The sequence below is a fragment of the Podarcis pityusensis genome, assembly GCF_964106645.2.
Source record: "Podarcis pityusensis genome assembly, chromosome: 6".
Classification (NCBI taxonomy): Eukaryota; Metazoa; Chordata; class Lepidosauria; order Squamata; family Lacertidae; genus Podarcis; species Podarcis pityusensis.
In genome coordinates, this window is record NC_138030.1 from 52685998 (window position 1) to 52706521 (window position 20524).

Consider the following 20524-nt stretch of genomic DNA (forward strand, 5'->3'; position numbering starts at 1 on the left):
AGACTATACTGCATCAGTGGCTATATTACACTTATTGGCTGATAAAGCACTTGTAGTTAGTTGACTTACTTTAGGTAAAAATGATCTCACAGTAAGAACAAAGGAAGCATTTTTTGGTCAGGACGGGGCGGGGGGAGGGGGACCTAGATCTTCATGCCAAAAAAATAGTCATGCAAAACAAAACCTCCCCTTTCCAGTAAAGTGAAACTGGATGTGTAAAGGAATTTGAAACAGAAAGCAGAACTCGACAGCAGGCTGTAATTTAAAAGGCTGGAAGAATCAGAATTCCTAATGAAACCCTTTCTCCTTATTAGCCATGTAGGAGCCTTGCATCAGATGAAGACATGAGCTGGTTCGGTTGGGTAGGTGAGTAATGAGATTCTCACATAACCACAGCTTGACTGCCCTCATTTTGCAAAACCCCTCTGCACTTCTGAATTCTGTAACTAGCACTTTGTATACAGTAGTCCAGTAGCAATGGGATGTGTTGCAAAAGGAAGGCTGTATAAAGTCAACCCGGGGAGAGCCATGGCTATCTGGCCAAAAGGGTGGGAGATGAACTGTCATAGGACTAGGGTATCTGTTCCAACCTCAGCTGGTGAATTACTTGATTGGAAAGCCCTAGAGGCAGAATATACGGGGCTTCCCACCTGCCTGAAAGTAATAGGAAAGGGAAGTCAGTGTGGTTTTGAATGAATGGACGTGGACACAGTGTTAGAGGGTGTGTGTGTGTTAAGCCTGCATACAGTGTGATCTGCAGACATGTATCTGAGTCTGGTAAGGAATGAGTACAGAGACAGAACAACTATGTAGAAGACCTGGGTCACCTTTCAGGAGCACAGGATTCATTACCTCCAATGGCCTTGTTCATGTTTACGAGACACTTTGTGCACTAACTGCATGAAGGGGCTCCACGTGATTTAAGGTGTTCCAGGGCTCTACTGTTGCTCCACTCCTTGACATCCATGTGTTGAGCGTAGACACCCACAAAGGGTGGTTAGCTCTCTAAGGGCAGTAGATCCCTGATCACCTTAGGCTCAGGGGTCAAACTATAGATGACAGGTATGTTTGATTTAGCTTTTATTTTAGAGTTAAAACTGCCCCAGGGCAATTTTGGAATACGCTTCCCATTTAGATCAAAGGCCTGTAGTAGCAACTGATGAATTTGTCAAATTCAGTTTCTTACGTTTCCGGTCTTAATTAAGTTCAGTTACCAACATTTCTGTATCGGTTCCTTCCTTCCTTCCTTCCTTCCTTCCTTCCTTCCTTCCTTCCTTTCTTTCTCACCCAAAATTGGCAGCATTTTAGTCACATTTCCTCTCAACATACACATTTTTGTGAGCCATTTCCCTTAATTAAATACACCTTTGCATGTCATGTTCTCAAATGGATGCTTTTTTCTCATACTTTCCCTAATATACACAAGTTATGGCCCTGTTTTGGCCATCCCCTAATAACAGCCCTGGTATTGTGACCACAGCTACTTGCAGACTTGGGCAAACCCTGAAGCAGGCTTCCAGAGATCTGAAATAGATCATCCATATGATCCTTCAAAGTTACATTGAATAAAGCATCTCAAGCTCTGATCATGGCAGTGACCTGTTCTACACGATCTTGCTTCCTTGTACTCTCTGACGTTTAAAGTAATTAGTATCTGTCTTCCCTCAAAATGACTGTCCCCTTTCTGTAGAAATGGGATTTTTCTTAGGTTCAAAGAAAGCTGAGCATCTAGAGGAAGCTGCACCATTGGGACAACTAGCTGATTGTCAGATGAAGTCACAACACGTCTGGGACATTTGGAAATGCAGTGAAAACCAACTGCATTTCACAAACCCAGGTAAATGGATTTGGTTCACTTTTATCTTATGCCATTGGCTGTCTGGTGTTTTCTGTTAAACAGGTTAGGTTTGTCAAGATTGCGGTAGTACTTGGATAAATGCATATGGAACTGCCACACATTTGGCCTAGCTAGCTTCATCTTAACTATTCTGACAGGCAAGTCCCAGATCCTGAGATCTTCTGCATGCAAAGCACGTGGTCTCTTTGCAGGAGGCCCAGAAATGCCACCACAGGTGACTGTTGCTCCACTCTTTCTGTGACCTCTGTCCTTGTTCTTATGAGAAACAGGATGGCTGTGTACTATCTCTAGGATCAGAGGCAACATTAAATACCACTTACTGAGGAACAAAAGCAGAAGAAGGCTATGGACTATTGTCTCAGATGGCAGGGAATGAACTTAGTGAGGCTTAAGTCTGACATGTAGACCGTTGCACTCCACGGCTTTTTATGTGATGACAGATGTCCTCCTAGTGGCTCAGTGCAGGGACTGCTTTCATAGCTTTGAATTTATATTCTGCATACATTAATATTAGAGTCATAGAATCAGAGAACAGTAGAGTTTGAAGGGACCCCAAGGGTCATCTAAGGTCCTGCGGTGCGGGAATTCTGCCCCTGGGTGGGCTTGAACCACCAACCTTCTGAATAACAGCCAGACACACTGACCTGTTGCACCACAGGAGGGCACAGTCCATGTAGAACAAATCACTTGAGAAAGTAAGTCTACCTAGCCAGTGGCGGAGGAAGAGGAGTGCAGGGGGAATGCACTGCCCCTGGTAGTGCGATCCCGGTGGGGTGCCATTGCGGCTGTTCCCCCCACCTGCGCTGGGCGCTATGCCCCCGCAGGTGGCATGCCACGCCTCTGCGGGTGGTGTGCCATGCCCCCAGGACATGTACCAGCCCTGCCGCCAGTTGCTCTCCGCCCCCCAGTGCTGGAGCATGAAGCTCCACCACTGTACCTAGCCCCTGAATATACTCTTGTCGCCTGGTGGTGGTTTTGTGGACTTGTTGACACCAGTTGACTCTGGTTGAGAAGCTCATGCAGGGTGTCAGGATGGGCAGCATGTCTGCTGGCATCAGTGGTCGCAGAATGAGTGGCTTGAGCAAGCCAGCATGTCCAGCACTGTGTATCTTCCTCTCATGGCTTGTTATGCTCCTCCTTTAATTCCACCACCAGAGGTTGTCACTTGCAAAGGCAGAGAGGACCATGGCTAGGTGTGGAATGTACTGCTATGGCAGCAGTTTCCATTTCTGTTGTTGGCACTGCACTTGCATGCACAGAAACACTCTCTCTCTCTCTCTCTCTCTCTCTCTCTCACACACACACACACACACACACACACACACTTCCAGGTAGCAGGACTTTGCTGCCCTTGGTGTACATGCATGTGCAAGTACATTTAAAAATTCTTATGCATTAATAAATATTCACCTACAGCCATCAGAGGGCAGTAAAGAATAAAGAAAACTAGTCTACTCCCTGTTGCTTAATTTTTTTTATTTTTTTTTAAAGTGCTAGAGAGGTGTGGTTTTTGCCCTTAGAGAGATTTGATTGGCCTGAAAAAGGGATACATCTTATAGGCTGAAGGGATATTTATTATAGCCTGAAACAACAGCTGGTTCAGTTTACTTTAAAAGCTGACTGCTTTGCCTACTGGAAAGGTAGCTGGGAGTTGTCCAGGTCTTTTTCTCGAGTTGGTTGTTGCCTTTTAAGGTGAGTCTATGGAACTTTTTTGGTCTGTAAAGGTTTTGTTGTTGAAGAAGGAGACTGATGTGTGTTTCATCTGTGTTTACTGGCATCAGTGTGCAAAGTAGATTCAAGTCTCTTCCTTTAAAGCAGAAAGCTCGTTTAAGGGCGGCTTGTTTCAGTGTGGTTCCTCCTTGAAATCTTCCCACAAAAATTACAGAGGAATGTGAAGAGGACAAATTGTCTTTTATTAAAATTGACCGTACAAGGTTTGTAAAGCTGCTGCTTTAACTGACATGGTTCAAAAAAGTAAACGACTAGGCTACTAGGTAGCTCACTTTGATGGATCAGGAATACCAAGTACCACTGATAGTACCAAATGATGTTGTCTTGTGGCTCCTTGTTTTGATTCGCTCCCAGGTGGAGATAGCAAAGTGAGGTTGAGGGGAAAGATCTTTTTCAAAGTCCTCTCCTCCGTTCACCAGGTGTTTGTTTCCCTCACTGCTGCCCTGGCAAAATGGCATTAACTGGTCCCCTCCCTTATGGCAAAAGGTGCTGTTGCCACCAGAGATGCTTAAAGTTCTATTTCTTCTTCATTTACTAAAGTATCTTTCTAATGCTCTGTAGAATGTAGTGGGGAGGAAGTTTCCTAACATATGTATCCAAAAGAGGTTTTGATTCAAGAGAGAAAGGGATTTTAATCTAGTTGAAGAAGAACGTAGCAGTTTCTCTCTGTGTCTGTGTGTCTGTGTCTGTGTGCATGAGGAGCATGTTGGATTATGGTGTACTCTTGCATAAGTTCCACCTGCTTCTGAAGGTGCAATTTGGAGCATGCTTACTACATTGAATCTTCCAGTGAGAATTCCTAGTGAACCTGCTTTGCATTGGACCATGTACTAACCCTGTGCCCAAATGTCTGGATCATGAGTTGGGATTACACCTCTTTAAACTAAGAGGCTTTTGAGTTGCTGTTAGTTAACTTCCTCCTTAATTTTTTTATAGCAATCAAGATGAGCTGCTTCACTTTCTTGAAGGTCATGATGGTCTTATTTAACCTGGCCATTGTGGTAAGTATTAACCCTTTTCTCCCTAGGAATGAGGTAGCTGGTCTTGTATAAGCATAACTTGGTGAGGCAAACCCTATAAGATGCCTAGTTTTTCTTTATAGGTAACTCTACTAAATAGGTAGTTTACCTACTTTATAGGTAAACTCTACTAAAGGCTTGCTAGGTAACTCTACTAAAGCCTCCACTCTGCATGTTTAAAGATCTTGAGAGATAAAGGCAATATACATACCATACAGTTAAAGCACATTCAACACCCCCCCCCAAAAAAAAGAATCCTGGGTACTGTGGTTGGCTAAGGGTGCTGGGAATTACACCTCTGTGAGGAGTAAACCCCTGATTATTTTGTTTGCAGGGGCAGAAATGTGGTTTAAACATATGGTGTATACACAGCCAAAATATAACATAGGCAGCAATCCTAAGGACACTTACTTTTTAAGAAAATAGGTTTTGCACTGTACTGCATGCTGATCCCCAAACAGAAGGACTGGTAACAGTCTTAGCTTGGACAAATCTTACTTTAAGAAATATTAGGTTTTCTCTTTGGCAGCGTGCTTCCCGTATATAATTTGTTAACAAGATGCACGTCATTGTTGTAACAATTCTAGTGATGGACAATGGTCTTTACCTGCTGAACCCTGATGCTACTGAAGAGTTTTAACTACAAAGATACTGTGCCTGAGACATACCATAGGTACACCCTGTGTCTTAGGGCACAACCAGATAAAGCTGGAGATCAGTGATACCAAACGGCTACCTTTATGTGTTTCCCCTACAGGCCAAATAACTGTGTGGCAGGGGAGGGAGGCTAATTTGGGGGAAACTGCAAGGGTGAAAACTATTTTAAAATATAGCGTTCCCAGTTGGATTTGCTCCTCCTTAGTTATGGTGAATTTATTTAATATCTATGTAAAAAAAAAAAAGCCATGAGAGATCCAATTGTGAATCTCACCTAGGTGTGCCTTTTATCTCAGAATAAACATCTCTAGAGTCTGTATCACATGACCTGCTGGCATTTTCTGATTCTGTGCTGGACCTGGTTTACTGTGCCTTTCAGTGTCCTGCACATCACATTCAAGGAATCCAGAATCTGTCCACCTACACAAGTTACAGCTGTTTTGGTTCACAGATAAACCTTGTACTGAACAACATAGAGCGGTTGCCTAATGCGGGGCTTGGCTTGTGGGGAACGTCCTCTGACTTTGACTGCCTCTTCAGCTGCCACACCCATGGGGCAAACTCATGCAGCACTGTGATATTCAGTTGTGGTTTATGATCCCAGATGACGGGTGTGCCTTCATGCAATGGCAGGCCAAGCCCACAAAACGGCAATGGGTAGCTTGAACACTATCATGACGCAAGCCAAGGTACTCATTAAAATGTATTCTCAAGCCTCCTTCCTTGTCTCTGGACAGGCTGAGTGGGTTTTATGGTTTCTGTGGGTGTCGTGTTGGTTTCATGTTTGCCCTGTTAATAGGGTTTCTACAAGCTGTGCAGCCACCCTCCTACACACTCCGCTGGTGCCTCAATGGCAACACTCTCAAGGAAGTCTCTGATGTTGGCTCAAGCCAATTCCTTTGGCATACTCTTTGTCTTTTTTCATCTACCTGCAAACCCACAGGAATAGCTTCCAAGTGGCTCCCTAAATGCACTGGGGCTCTAGCTGAAGTGAGTTCTTGTGAGGTGATCTGCATTATGTAGGCTGGAGGGGATCTAGGGCTTTAGAAATCTGTATGTATGTTCGGAGCAATAGTTCCATGGGGTGTTGCAACATTCTGTAATATGTTTGTAGTTGGACTAAATAGGTTTTCGGCTATTTTGTTCTAGCTATAAGATTGGATTCTGCAGAAAGAGAGACTGTTGATGGCCAAACTAGTCCTTTTGTTGGGTAAATAGCTTAGTTAAGTATCTACTTTGTTAGTAAGTTTGGGCCAAACTGTTGCCATAGAAACTAGCTGGAGACAGCTCTGGAAGTTGAGTTGAAGAACTGTCTGTCTTCCCACCTCAACCAACTGGAAGTAATGATCTCAGGGTCTGGGTGGGTGGCGAGAGAGAACAATCCAGCAGTCTTGGGACTAGTGTACTGTGTAGAGTCCAAAGCCCTGGACCCTTTCCCCTCTAAAACTTAATGGGGGAGAAAGATCTGTTGGTGTGTTAATTCTGTGAACCTTCCCTTTTATTATTAGCTAGTATGTAAGTGTAAGCGGGTGGCGCTGTGGGTTAAACCATAGAGCCTAGGGCTTGCCGATCAGAAGGTTGGCGGTTTGAATCCCCATGACGGGGTGAGCTCCTGTTGCTCGGTCCCAGCTCCTGCCAACCTAGCAGTTCGAAAGCACATCAAAGTGCAAGTAGATAAATAGGTATTGTTCTGGCAGGAAGGTAAACGGTGTTTCCGTGTGCTGCTCTGGTTCGCCAGAAGCGGCTTAGTCATGCTGGCCACATGACCCGGAAGCTGTACGCCAGCTCCCTCAGCCGGTAAAGCGAGATGAGCGCCATGACCCCAGAGTTGTCCGCGACTGGACCTAAAGGTCAGGGGTCCCTTTACCTTTATGTGTAAGTAAATTTCACACCACAGATAACACCATTAGCTCCCAGTGACCTTTATTCCAAAAGAACCAAATCTGAGGGCTTGCATTTAACTACTTTTTACTTGGAGTTGACCCCACTGAAATTAATGGCCATGCCTAACTTAGTTCTATTACTTTCCATGGGTTTGCTATAAATAAAAGTTAGTTGAATACAACCCAAATCATCTCAAAAGTTTTGTCCTGAATTAGCTCCAATTTTAAATGAACTCCTTTGGGTTTCCCAAAGGAAGATTATTTACTGCCCTGAGATCTGCAGATGAAGGGCAATATACAAATTTAATAAATAATATAAATAACAATAAAATAATACACAGGACAGGCCAGTCCGTAAGTGCTGTCAAATGCTGGGTTTATAAGCAGGAATATTAAAATATAATGAATACAATAGTAGACTATGGGGGTATATCTTCAGTGCTTTCTTACTACGTTTGTGGGGTAGTGCAGAAGAAGAGATCTATGGGCATCTAAGAAGATCTGTTTATAACCCTGGGGGGCTGCTGTCTACATGGGGAAACGTCATGTGTTGCATCTCTGCACATCCTCATGAGGACTACACACATTGTCTCTATTGCTTCATTGATAGTTCGTGCCAGCTATGCCTTCCTGGCATCCATTTGTATGGTAATCATATGTGGTAGTGTATATGCCACTTCTCTTATCTGTATAGGGAAGATGTCTTCACATGAGAGAAGTGGTCCTTAATTCCTGCTCTCAGGATCCAAAATGGGCTTCTTCAACAGACTCTGGCAAGGGGACAGAGTTCTTGGAATGGAGCAACTTCCTCTTTAAAGGGAAGATTCATAAAGGGATTTTGCTGATTCAGAGTCTTGAAAGCAGAGGAAACAATATCCCTTGTTGCTCTCATCTTTACCAAGCTTCTTGGTAAAGAATTATGTGGGAGAGGTTGACACTATGGATTTGGTACATTCAGGCAGTGAGGTTGCATGCTCAGTGACTATGAATGGCATTTCCCCCTTTGCATGATCATGTGGTTTCTGAGCAGAACCGTTGTACATATAAGCATGGAGGGCTCTTTCCACGTGATCAGGAACCCTGCCACCTGTTGCTTCCTGATGGTGTGGACAGAGTCCTCTGTGTATATATACACACAGCTGTATATATACAAGGGCTTCTGATGGTATGGGGTTGGGTTCATGTTTAAAGTAAGACCTGCTCTAATAAATTGCAGGTGTGGAGAATCTCAGGCACCATGGAGGGGGGCAAATACAGCCCTATAAGCCTTCTGGCCCTCAGGTGACACACTTTACTGGCCCTGCTTTGTATCCTCCTTGAGTGTTTTTGCCTGGCTGAAATGTGTCCTTGAATTCTGATAATGCATTTTGCTTGACTGAATGGAGACGAATGGGTGTGGGTAGAAACTAGCCCTTTGTGCGTGATCCCGGTGGGGTGCCATCGCGGCTGTTCCCCCCACCTGCGCTGGGCACCACACCCCTACGGGCGGCATGCCATGCCCCCAGGACACATACCACGCCCTTACGGATGGCACGCCTCACCCCCAGGACACACGCCAGCCCCGCCCCTGCCTGCTCTCTGCCCCCCCCCCCGGTGCTGGAGCATGAAGATCCGCCACTGCCTCTGTGCAAGGGTGAATTTTGCATTCATTGCCCTGCTCATTTTTGCCTCTGGCCCTGCCCCATCATTGCCCCACTGCCATAGCTGATCTTTGGCTCTTTCACCTTTGCCAAAGGACAAAGGTGGAACACTGCTGTCTTGACTCTTCCTCCACTTCATTAACAAGGTCCTACCTGGAATCTGCTCTTCAGTGTGTACTGAATCAGTGCAAGCCCTGCCCTTTTATTTGAGGGCAAACAAAACTGGCAGCTCCGGCCAAGGATAATTGCTTTGAATGGCTTGGGACCATTTCTGCATGGTGCCAAATGCATACTTCACTTTTTTAAATAAACAAAGGACTGGGACCAAGGCCTTGGGAGCGGGTTTTTGATATGACTTGCCTAGAGAGGGAATCAGGAAGTGAACAAAGACTCTTGTTGTGTTGGGACTCTTCAACCTCTTGGCTTGCTGTAATTCAAGAGACCTTGGAACGTTTGCAAATAATTCGCAAACCACTAATGATTAGGTAGAAGAGGGAGTTCTGGCAAAGCACACCTTGCCATACAGGTGTAAGAAGCTGCACCTGCGGAAACATCATCCACACAGCTCTTAGAAGTCCTGTCTGGTTTTGACACCCTTGTTCTAAACTTAGAATTAACCTGTCTCTCCTTAGTCGAGAGGAGAAGGCTGTGCTTCTTCAGCCACTAACAGTCCTATACATGTCTAGTCAGAAGTGACTCCTGCTCAGTTCAGTGGGGTTTACTCCGAATTAAATAGGATTGTGACCTAACAGCATTGCCCTTCCAGTTGCTTATTTCAATATTCTATTCCTGACATAGGAGCCAACTAAAACTATTTGTTGTGTGAAAAAGGGTAGGTTCCTAGCTGTTATAGATATGATAGATGAGATTAAAACACAAAAGTGGTGCCTGTTGAACCTCTGTTCAACAAGGTGTGTGTGACTTGTCTTTCCCACTAAGGTCCCAATCCCTTCAGAACACCTGCACCAGTATTTATTTGATGGTTGGTTTATTAAGGGATATCTATACTGCCCTTCCCCCAAAAATGGTCACAGTGCATTTTACAAAATAAAAAAGGCAATACAAAACACAGGTATATACCTACCGAGAGCACTGCATAAATAATGTGGACAAAACCAAGGATATGTTGTTGTTTTTTGTATCTCTCTCTGCTGCTTCTCCTTCCCCCAAAAGCAGTTTATTTGTTTGAACTCCAGAAACCAGTGAACAATGAGTTCCTACACACGTTGTCCCTCTGTACTTCACAAGATAGAAGTGATATGGGAGAATTATGATCAGGATGTTCCATTAAAAAAAAAAGCAAATAAGCTGTCTTAAGCCACAAATCATAATGGGATTGTGGGGGGGGGGGGCAGTAAGTTTTGCCTGTGCCACTTCTCCCAGTTGGCTATCTACTCCACAGGGGAAAACATATAGACAGCCCACCCACCACTTCCAAGATCACGGTCCTAAACTGATCCAGGGCCTCTGTATTGGCAGTTAATACTTTTAAGGATATTCTGGTCACATGTCCCTAGCATAGCCTTAGGTTATGAAATAGAGATTAACAACATTCTGGTACAATTGTATATGAAACAAAAGCCAAAATTCATGCAAACTTGATCTGTGGACTCTTGACCCCCTGCATCTTCATGACTAGACATTTTTGTTGATGAGAACCGAGAAAAATTAGGAAATGCCCTGGAATTAATAGTTACTACTGATATTCCCAATTGTTTCCCTAAGCACTCTCAGCGTTGGGGTGGCTCTTTGTTTTATTAATAAAATGAATAGGAGAAGGCTTGCACTCTTGCCAATGATGGCCGGCAGGCAGAAGCCTACATTTCCTAATGTCTTGTGAGAAGTTTCATTCTTTTTTAAAAGAAAAAGCTTCAAAGGGCAGCTGTTGTTGTATAGAGTCTTTTATACGACTAATAATAGTTGTAAAGGTTGTTTCCACTAACCTGTCTGGTTCAGGTACAGCAAACCTGCACACCTTGTGCCTTGCCAAGTTAAATGCAGCCCTTCAGCTATGTAGGATGACCTATGAAAGTCTCATGAATCTCATTTTCTGTTGCCTGCCTGGGACTGCAAAAATGGGGTGGAGGGGAAGGTGTCTAGTGCTTCAACTTGACAGGCTACATACAATATGTAGCCTAGTGAGCTGTTTGCAGCTAGGTGGGTGCCATCTGTTGCATAGGCCTAAAGTGTCATAATTATGGGTCACTGTCTGTGTTTCCAGTACCTACATTTTGAAATAACTCTATTTTCTTTCTTTCTTTCTTTCCTAGATTGGCGGAGGAGCACTCCTGGGCATTGGGATCTGGGTCAGTGTTGACAGTAGCAACTTTGTCAGCACGTTTGGCCCTTTGTCCTCCAGTGTCCTGCAGTTTGTGAATGTGGGCTACCTTCTCATTGCCATTGGAGCCGTCCTGTTTTTGTTGGGCTTCCTAGGATGCTGTGGTGCTCAGAAGGAGAGCAAGTGCCTCCTCATCATGGTAAAATGCAGACATTAAGCAATTTCCATCTCTTGCCTGCTGCAGATGTGTACAGTTGTGTTGCTTTAAGGAAAAGTGCTTGTTGATAAACTTGAGCACTGAAGACATTGGGGAAAGCTGCCCTCTTATAGCAGGGTTGGCTAATATGTGGCCCTCCAGATGATGTTGGAGTCTCAGCTTCCATCAGCCCCAGGCAGCATAGCCAGTGGCCAGGAATGATGGGAGCTGTAGTCAACAACCAATCTGGAAGGTGCCAGGTTGGCTACCCCTGGGTCAGACAACCTGTCTGAATGCTTGACTCAAGAAGGAAGGGATCCTAAGTCATCAAATCTTTTACCCATAGAGAGAATAGTGGTACTTGGAGTTGCCATCATGTTTCTTGATCCCCATTTCCTTCCTCTTCTTGCTAAGAGAAAACAGACATGTGAATATTAAGCCTTCTCATCTGATGAGGAAGTTGTGGCTATATATGTGTTCTAGAGTGATCTGAGAAAAGTCAGAACTGCTGCACTGAGATGAAAATGTCTTTCAGTATGCTGAAAGATCTAGGAAGCCAGGCTATGATTTGAAGAAGTGCTTGTGTCTCTTTCTTGTGGGAGATCCAGGTCTGTGTCTCCTCATACTACATAAGGAAGTCCAGAGCAGTGGAAAATCCCCATTAGAACATGGTGTTGATAGTCCCTCTTTGTGCCATTTGCAAATTCCTGAAGACTTGTAGCTAGGTATCCTTGGAAAGGTAAGATAGCTGTATAGCACACTTGTCCAAGCGATCCAAACAGTCCTTGCTTTTTTCTTGTATTTGACACTTTATGGAGTGAACAATCTGACCCTATGCTCTCTTCCCTCCTAGTTCTTCTCAATTGTCCTGATCATCTTCATAATAGAAGTTGCTGCTGCAGTGGTGGCCCTGGTCTACACTTCTCTTGTAAGTAACATGGAGTAGAGGGATGAGTATGGAACAAGTGGCTTAGTCTTGAAGTAGCTGTCCTAGCCTGTAGATGTTTCAGCTTCTGGCTGCTTCAAAGCATTTGGTGTAAGTGCCTTTGTAAGTCTCAAAACACTCCCTCTTTGAGTGATAGGCTTTCAGTATTGGGGGAAAACAAAACAAAACACAAAACAAAACAAAACAAAACAAAACAAAACAAAACAAAACAAAACAAAACACACACCTTATTTCCTAGCCTCTGCTGAAATAATGCTATGCTATTATTTATTTATTTACAATCACATTTAGAACCTCGCCTTTCCTCCAAGTAGCTCAGGGTTACAGACATGGTCCTTTCCCTCCCCACTTCACCCTCACAACAATCCTGTGAGGTAGGTTAGGCTGAGAGACCATGACTGGCCCAGAGTCACCTGCTGAGCTTCATGGTGGAGTGGGTACAGTATTTTAACCCTGGTCTCCCAAGCCCTTGAACAACACTCCAACCACTGTATCACATGGCTCTTTTAGGGGAAGGTGTGCAGTTGAGCAATGCTACAAAGAGTAGTTCAAGCCAAAGTTTCTTGAAAGTAGCAAAATCCCTACATCAGTGTTTTTGACATTTACATATCTTAATGGTTTTTGTATGTTGCATTTGGGAACATTAAATACCTTCGTTCAATGAATTGGTTTTAATTTACTTAATGGCTTGGAACTTCTAGGTTGGGGTGGTACACAAATCTCCAAATAAAGGCATATGCGGCAATACAAAGAGACTTTCCTATTTATTTATTGAGAAATTAAAATTTATACCAGAATGATTTTCTTGACCTATGAGAAGAGATGGCTGCTCCTAGTTTGGACCTTCATCTGTCTAGAAACAAACTGGGTGTGATGGGGCAACAACCATGTTTGTTTTGTTTAAATTCATTTAAACTTTCGATTATTTTGCTGATACACACAGAATCATGGGTCCGGCTAATTTGCAAGAGCTTCAGGGAGATCCTAATTGTTAACATCGAAAGGGAATTAAGGGTGAAGGAAACCTGAAACCTTCTCTTCCCCCCTCCTGCAAGGGTTCTTTAACTTAAATGTAAATAAGAGTCAAAGACCAGCTTTGTTTGTCACGGTTTAATATTTGCACTTCAACCTCCCATTTTCAGAACGATCTGTTTTCAGTTCCTGCTTTTCCTAGCAATATATCATGTTGTTGCTGTGTGTATCCCTGACAAAAAAAAAATTAGTTGTTATCCACAGGTAGCATAGCCTGAATTCCTTGCTGGGTTGCTGGGAATTGTAACTCTGTGAGGGGTGAACTATAGTTCCTAGAATTATTTGAGGAGGAACAATGTGCTTCCAATGTGCTTTAAAATTATAGGATGTATGCAGCCTAAAAGTAACTGAACAGCCATGTTTGCTCATGTATAAAATGGAAGGTGACTGGGCCAAACTTTAATATCTTTTTTTATCTTGTGAACCACCCTGAGATCTTTGGATGAAGGGCAGTGTATAACAACAACTACTACTACTTCTACTACTACTAAATAATATAATGAGGGTAACTTCAGGCAGTTTTACCAAAAGTGATCCTGGCTATTCTAAAGGTGAATTGGGTGAGAGTATGGGGGGGGGGGGAAATAAGGCAGGGAAGATCTGGGGCCCTTCTTACCCCACAGCCCCATATCATAAAAAGAATGGGGCAGACAGATAAAAAAAGATATTAAAGTTTGGCCTTTAAGGCATAGGGTTTAGACCAGATTGGCTTTTAAGGCTTAGGGGTTAATAGGGTTGCCATGTGTCCTCTCTTTCCAGGACATGCCCTCCTTTTCAGGGGTAAAATTTCTGTCCGGGTGGATTTTTTAAATTTGCCAAAATGTCTCTGGCTATACTTTCTGGATGAGATATAGACATAACAGTGGCTGAAGACTTGCTTTCCTCTTCTCTTCTGTCCCCCCTCAGCAATATATCGCAGCTTCTATAGCCTACATATAGTAAGGGTATTTAAAGTGAGAGTCGTCATAGCGTCCTCTTTTTTTGCTCTTCAAAATATGGCAACCCTAAATGTATACAACCCTAAATATACAAAAGCTCCAAAAATGTTGCTCTTTAGGAAAGGAATTCAGGTTACCGTTCCCAACAGATCTTGTTCGGGATGTGCACTGCCTGCAATTTGGGCTTTGCGTTTACCAGTGTGTTCTGACATGCTGTTGTCCATTATCTCCCACCTCCTTCCAGGCAGAGACTATACTTCAAGGAACAGTGACACAGTTATTGAAAAAAGAGTATGGGAAGTCCCCCGACCTCACTACAGTATGGAACAAAACAATGGAAGATGTAAGTTGGTCCACAGAACAGCTTGGGACTATGAAGAATCATTAAAGTGGCAGTGATGATTGATTGTCCTTGGTATTCTGCTTGACTTAGATGGAAACCCAAGTGCGTTCCAGGGTTGTTTTTATAGTATCCTGCACGATACCAAAGGGGACAATGGCATTCTTATTCTTGGACTCAGCCTGTCTTTTAAAACTACTGGGTGTGGCTTTTATTTGCAAATGATGAAGTGGGTACAAAGAGAGCATTTAGAGAAGAGCAGTAAGAGTTTACAAGGGGTTTTAATACATGTCAGAAGCTGGAGAACCAATTTTGAAGGTGAATAGTAATTTCAGTTCCTGAATGTTCAGGATAGAACTGCCCAGCAGGACAGCTGAGTTTATCATTGCAGTGGAGCCGGCCTTATTGGAGAATACATGGAGAATAGGGAGATACTATATATACGTAATAACTATTGGGAGCAAGCTGGGTTGTCTGATCCTGAAGGCTTAGTTGCCTAGAAGAAAGTTTGAGCCTAGGGTTGCTATGTTAGCTGAAAGGCCCATTCCAGTGCCATGACACATAACAAGCAAGGGAAGAATCTTAGTGAACTCTAGGTCCTAATGCTTGGGCTGCTGTCCTAGTCAGATAGCTGCAAGGGCTGCCTGTGTTAATATGTTGGAGGAATGGGTAACCCTAGGAGGCAAGGCTGTTGGATTGCTGTTTGTTTTTTTAAGCTGCAAAGTGATCCCTCTTTCAGTAATTCTCTTGGAATATTGAGTAAGTTTGTAAGTAATCCTACTGAAGTGGCTTAAAGGTAAAGGTACCCCTGCCCGTACGGGCCAGTCGTGACCGACTCTAGGGTTGCGCGCTCATCTCGCTCAAGAGGCCGGGAGCCGGCGCCGTCCGAAGACGCTTCCAGGTCACGTGGCCAGCGTGATGAAGCTGCAACTGGTGAGCCAGCACCAGTGCTGCACACGGAAACACCGTTTACCTTCCCGCTATAAAGCGGTACCTATTTATCTACTTGCACTTAGGGGTGCTTTCGAACTGCTAGGTGGGCAGGAGCTGGGACCGAACGACAGGAGCTCACCCCGCCACGGGGATTCGAACTGCCGACCTTACGATCAGCAAGTCCTAGGCACTGAGGTTTTACCCACAGTGCCACCCGCGTCCCACACTGAAGTGGCTTAGAAAGGGTTAAATCATGTTTTCACATATGAAAACACGTGATTATTGTCTTAAGTTGTTGTTCTCAGGACCAGAGGAACTAAAGTGTTTTGTAGACAGCGATTGGGCAAATTTACCAGGCAGAAAGTCAGTGCCTGGGTTAGTGTTTAAATCTGGCAATTCCCTAGTTGGGTAAAACTCTAGAAAACAAGGGAGTGTAGCTAATTCTTCCACAGAGGCTGAATATAATGGCATATCAGATCTGTGTAATGAATTGGTATGTTACGTAAAAATTCTTACTGACATAGGAGTCAAGTGTATACTTCCAATACAGGTAGCAAAAGACAATCAAGCAACCATTTCAATGTCAGAGTCTGATCAGTTTAAGGGTAGAACAAAAGATGTGGACATAAAGTTCTGAAACGTGAGAGAAAGTGTGAAACAAAATTTGATACAGTTGCAATATTGCAGTTTTGCACAGTGGCAGTATCATAGCCAATGAGGTTAATCTGAGGCGCGATGATTGTTAATTGAAAAATAAATACGGTAAATAAATAAATAAATAAATATGCAATAATGTGAAAGCAAAATGGTTGTTGCTGAGGCATTTACGAAATCTCTTACTTTTCAGAGACATGCTCAATTGGTTGAAATGTTGGGTCTTGTAGTGCATGATGTGTAAGCACTCTGTGTATGTACATTGTATTTACAGTTTCTAGAAAGAATGTGAGGGAGTGTTAGAGTAAGTGTGAGTCATTCGTTTCCAGTTCTTTGCAGATTCATGTCTCAGAGGGGTCATTGTTGTCTAAGTTACCACATAGTTCTTCTCCGTCTTGAAGAAAAGGCTCTCCCAATGAGACACTGGGACAATTAGTTGATTACCAGTTGCCATTTAGGACTCTAGGATGTAAAGGCTATACTGTGGTGAGTTACCCCCCCTTTCTCTCTCTCTCTCTTTACATTCTCCTCTTCAGTTGAAATGCTGTGGCCTAATGAATTACACAGACTTCACTGGTTCCTACTACTTTGAGAAAAACAACGAGTATCCACAATTCTGCTGTGGAAGTGTGCCTCGTTGCACTGAAGTCGCTGCCAAGGCAAAAGATATGCCAGTAAGAAAACAAATAAGTGCTGTTGTTTTTCTCGCTGCATTTTGATGTGAAGGATGGTGAATAGGTGGGGAATAACCTTTGCTGACTCGTGTGTTGAGGGAAGATGCTGGGTATTTATGAAGCCTCTGTCTTGGGGAAGTGCATCTTGCCATGAGGGTAACAGTTCATCTTCCAACAAACTGTCAATCTCACTGCTGAGAAGCATTCTACACAAAACTTTTGGTGAATTCCAGCTGAACTAGAATTTGCTGGCAGATTTGGGGGACTTCCCAGAGTCTCTGGGGATGAGATTTCTGGGGAACCACAACAAATTTCAAGTGGGTCTGTTGTATTTCCCCTCACCACCCATATAATGATGGGTGGGTGTCCTTTGGCCTTGCTCCTGGGTGTCGTCTATGACGACTGGCCATCTGGTGCTACTACAGTCTAAAGTTGTTGCTGACTCTGGCTAGCACCTGGAAACCTCTGCAGCTTTGCATGTAGGTAATACTTTTCTCCCTCTTTGCTTCCCGTGGCCTTGGTCAGTGAGTTTTGCCAAATGATTGAACCCACCCTCCCCCCAAAAATCAAAGTCTTCTTGGAGCATCTGGGTAATTTCCCTATGAAATTCCTCTAAGGGGAACTATTACTCATTTCTGATTTGTGTCACTTGCTTGATCATGTCAAACGGCGTTGCAATGGATTTGACTTACTTTTTATACTATTTTCTTTTTCAAAAAATTCCTAGGGCTGCTTCCCTCAGTTACTGTCCGAAATACGCAAGAATGCTGGTGTAGTAGGTGGAGTTGCAGCTGGGATCTGTGCATTGGAGGTAGGTTGACTGAATGGATTTGTGCTGCTGCTGCCACCATTCAACTGTTGTGACCTGGTGGCCACGAAAGACGATGCTCTTTGTACTGAAGCATTTGCCCCCAATGATGAGATGTAACGGTAGATGTTATTGCTGGTTGTGGTTCCTAGTCATGTACCCGGTGACCACTTGATGATCAAAAGGTTACCACCATCATAATCCTGGCACCTTTTCTTGCTTGCATGCCACAGGATATTTGAAGCTTAGGCCTAAAGAGCCACCCGTGGCTATTCATTCCAGAACATGAAATGGCAAACAACCCATTTCACACTGGGCAGCATGTTACTACTTCACAGTTAGATATATAGTGATGTGAATAGTCCTGTAAGTTGCAAGAGGAGAAAGGAATAAGCAGTGCTAGGGTAGGAAGGAACATGTCTGCTGTTGGATTCTTAAAGACTTGATCCCTTACTCCAGCTCCCACACCAGGAACCTCTTCCAGGTGACTGTCATATTGAACAACAGATGTGCAAGTGCTACTGTATTGTGTGTGGAGGAGCCTGGCCTTGTCCTTGCTGGGCAGACTTCCTTGGCATGCTGTTGGCTGCTTTTGGCCCAGGGGTGGGAGGAAAACCCAAGAATTTTGGAGGAAGATATTGCTTTCTCATATGGTGGAAACTGGTTGTTAATGTGTGGGCAGGAAGGGTAGCTCCTCTCATCCTGAATTGGATGGTTCTCTGATCTTAAATTGCAGGCTAGAAATTTGATCAAATCTTCTCTCTTTTTAAGGCTGTGCCAGGTCTTTGTTTACAGTGTTATCCTGCTTCCTCTTTGATGTAATAAGGAGCACAAGGAGCTGCCTTCACTTTCTTTAATTCTACAGTGCCTGTGTAAAGCACTTGGGCGGGATATGTAGAAACTCAAGCTTTTTCTCCTCTTTCCAGGTTGCAGCAATGGCTGTAGCGATGTACCTTTATTGCCGGCTGGATGAGAAATGACTGGGCTAGAAGGCTAGGAGGATCGCCCTGGCAGGGGGCAAGAGAACGGCACGCATAGCAACCTTTCCTTAACCTGTGTCCACATCAATCAAACATTTCTCGGGCCTGAGGCATGCCGTGTGATTAATTCTTTGACTCTACCGAGCTGGAATCTGTAGCGTGTACATAAATGAAAAGTGGTTTGATATGAAGCTTCTGTAACACAAGCAGCTTTTATATTGAAAGCCGGTAATAATTGAATCAAAGACGGGGGGTGGGGTGGGGAGAAAAACCAGCAGTGTTTCTGCCTTCTAAATACGGTCTCTGCCACAGTAGAGTTGAGGGGGCTTTCCGCTGGCTTTGATACCTGCCATCCTGAAATACTCTCTAGGAGAGTAAATGGCCCAGAATGCTGCTGGTAGCTTTCAAAGGCTCCGGTTGCATTCATTTGCAAATAATAAGACTCCCATCTCCATGGAGTATAAATGGGAACCAACATGGCCTTTATTCCACAACACAAAATACCAGCACAACACAGGAGACTAGCGAAGACCCATATGCTGCTGTAAATGGCTGGGAGAAAAGGTGCGTGGGTATGAAGAATGGTGATATGATACTTCCAGTGCTTTTTTCTATGGGGACGGAGGGGGACACGTACCCCTAAACGTTTTGCATTGTCCTGACTGACAGATGGACAGATCGACATGCCAGCTGTCTCCGCAGTAGCAGTGCGGACTGGAGCTCCATCATTCTCCCTGCCAGTGCCCAGGGAGGGAAGTCTGGGGGCGGCCGCGGTGGAGGCGATGGTGCTGCTGCTGCTCCTCCTCCTCCTTTTGCCGGGTTAGAGCCAGCCTGTGAGCACTCGCCCCTCCTTGCTGAAGCCGACCCCTATGTCGCCGGGGGCCTTCCAGTCCTCTCAGTGCCACCACCTCAAGTCCCTTGTCTGGGGGCTGTTGGGAGGAAGGGGGTGAGTAGGAGGGGGAGCAGCCAAAACAAGAGTACCCCTAAACATTTTTTTTTAGAAAAAAAGCACTGGATGCTTCAATCTCTCTCCACAGGTTGGTGCATATGGGGAGTTGCCTGCCTTTTTCCATTCCTCACCCCACCCCTCCATGCTGACATGATCAGTGTGACTTACCAAAACCTGTATGGGTGTCTGGTTGAGCTGGCTCTACCTGAAGGAGCCCCCCCATAGAACTTATCTCTGTTGTATATTGACTTAGCCCTTTATTTTTGTACACTTTGTGGATACAATTTAATTTATAATCTAACTACAAAATCATTTTGTTTTGCATGTTTGACTATTGCAATAAAATCTACTATTTAATTATATATCGTGGTCATGGATGCTTTGCAGCACAGTAGAGAATGTAAAAAAATTATTCGGAACATCTGTAGAAACACAGCATTTCTCTCCATTGAAGACCTTTTTAGAAGGGGGAAGTGGGGAGGGAGAGGATCTTGGTTTCAGGCCCTGCAGTTGATCTATTACTCCTGGTGCTTAAGAGCAGTCCAGCTGGTGGAGGGAAAGCAACTTTGAATAAACACCACTGGAAACAAAAAATCAGCCTTGGACAGGATCATAATAGATAACTGAGGATGCCAAGTGAACTCAGGATTGATTTTAAAAGGTTTTATGATCTCGGATAGCCAAAAATGGTATGTTCATTTCTCTTCTCATTCTTTTCATTCAGATTACTTTCCATTTGATTTTGTTCTTTTCTTTCTCTAGTGCACTAACATTCAAAAGTGACACACTGGAGAATAAGATGGGTTCTTGGGACAGCTTCATAGGTAGTGCCATGGCTTACTATTGTGTCCTGTGTGTGGGTCTTTTCAACATGAAATACTTGGCACAACAGAAATGGAACTTTGTACTTATATTTAGGAGGTGTAAGGTACCCCTTGCATTGTAATAACACTGAGGACTTCATTTGCTTACGATTGCTGCTGGGGCAGGAAAGATCTCCGCTGAGGC

At 44.1% G+C, this 20524-nt stretch overlaps 1 protein-coding gene across 2 annotated transcripts; it reads left to right on the forward strand.

The window, feature by feature from the left end:
• The first annotated feature begins 349 nt into the window (after window positions 1-349).
• On the forward strand, window positions 350-19878 carry TSPAN1 (tetraspanin 1). Of its 2 annotated transcripts, XM_081009543.1 has the most exons (9): window positions 350-366; window positions 1691-1837; window positions 4526-4590; window positions 11059-11265; window positions 12116-12190; window positions 14423-14521; window positions 16642-16779; window positions 17507-17590; window positions 18514-19878. In XM_081009543.1, exons 2-9 carry the CDS (start codon window positions 1693-1695, stop codon window positions 18565-18567), a joined length of 867 nt encoding a protein of 288 aa, XP_080865669.1. In that variant the 5' UTR covers window positions 350-366; window positions 1691-1692; the 3' UTR covers window positions 18568-19878. The 2 variants fall into 2 exon arrangements, with proteins under 2 accessions (XP_080865669.1, XP_080865670.1); XM_081009544.1 differs by lacking the exons at window positions 350-366; window positions 1691-1837 and adding an exon at window positions 3402-3550.
• The last annotated feature ends 646 nt before the right edge of the window (window positions 19879-20524 follow it).